Below are 1,076 nucleotides of genomic sequence, written 5' to 3' on the forward strand. Positions count from 1 at the left end.
GATAGTGTTATTGATGTTCGAGATTGATGTCTCCTGTTTTGAGTGAGATTATTCTTTCTGGTCTAATAATAAATTCTTGTGCTTTGCGCCGCAGAGCTCATCTCGTTCAATCTTTCTCTCTTGTTTTTCTCTACTGGTTCTACGTTTTCTCATAACTGCAGTTGTTGAATAAAATATAGAAGTAGTAGTACGTATATTAATTAATTTGTTGAAAAAAATAAATGAAAATGAATTCCTCCTCGGAGCGGGAGCGGAAGCGGAGGAGAATGCAATCGAACCGTGAATCGGCGCGGCGGTCGCGGATGAGGAAGCAAAAGCATTTGGACGATCTGACGGCGGAGATTGCTCAGCTGTGGAGAGAAAATAAGCAGATCTTGAAGAGCATCAATGGTGGGACGCAGCAATGCATGAGAATGGAGGCACACAACTCGGTGCTGAGGGCTCAGATGATGGACCTCTCACAGAGGCTCCATTCCCTCAACCAACTCTTGACCGCCCACGCCCCCGATTCTTTCTTCACCACCCACCACCACCCTATCATGGCGTTCCATTATTATTGAACCATTCCAGATTTTTCGAAATTTATATGGGAGGATTTTTATTTTTGTTCATTAAATTAGTCAAATCAAAATAATTAATTGTATATATTTATATATATAAAGTTGAGTTATTTTACAATCAGATTTATTATATAAAATATACTCCCTTCATCTTTCAAATAACTTTGAACTTTTATTATTTAGTCGATCCCAAAAATAAAACTTCTCTTTCTATTTTTCGAATATACTCCACCATTAATAATACGTCATTTACTCTTATTTTTCACATTTTCATCACTCTCAATATTCAATTTACCCTTATATTTCATTTTTTTACCTTTTCGTCTTAAAACTCGTGCCCCTTTTCCATAGGAAGTTATTTAGGCGACGGAGGTAGTATTATGACGGAACACTGAATTCTGTATAGAACATTATGTTTTTATATAAGTGAGATTTTCGTCACTATGAAATTCGAATTATGAAACATAAATATATTTTGAAAGTAATAAATTCACTGTATATTTTCATGATCTAAAC

General features: G+C 35.5%; 1 protein-coding gene across 1 annotated transcript; it reads left to right on the forward strand.

The window, feature by feature from the left end:
* The first annotated feature begins 227 nt into the window (after positions 1–227).
* Positions 228–560, forward strand: LOC131025625 (bZIP transcription factor 2-like). The gene has a single exon (XM_057955422.1). The coding sequence runs from the start codon at positions 228–230 to the stop codon at positions 558–560; it is 333 nt and encodes a 110-aa protein (XP_057811405.1).
* Positions 561–1,076: the final 516 nt, after the last annotated feature.

Source organism: Salvia miltiorrhiza, chromosome 5 (genome assembly GCF_028751815.1).
Source record: "Salvia miltiorrhiza cultivar Shanhuang (shh) chromosome 5, IMPLAD_Smil_shh, whole genome shotgun sequence".
NCBI lineage: Eukaryota > Viridiplantae > Streptophyta > Magnoliopsida > Lamiales > Lamiaceae > Salvia > Salvia miltiorrhiza.

Bases quoted from the DNA above. Each gene is read 5' to 3' on its own strand.
- LOC131025625 (XM_057955422.1), top strand. From the start codon at position 228: ATGAATTCCTCCTCGGAGCGGGAGCGGAAGCGGAGGAGAATGCAATCG.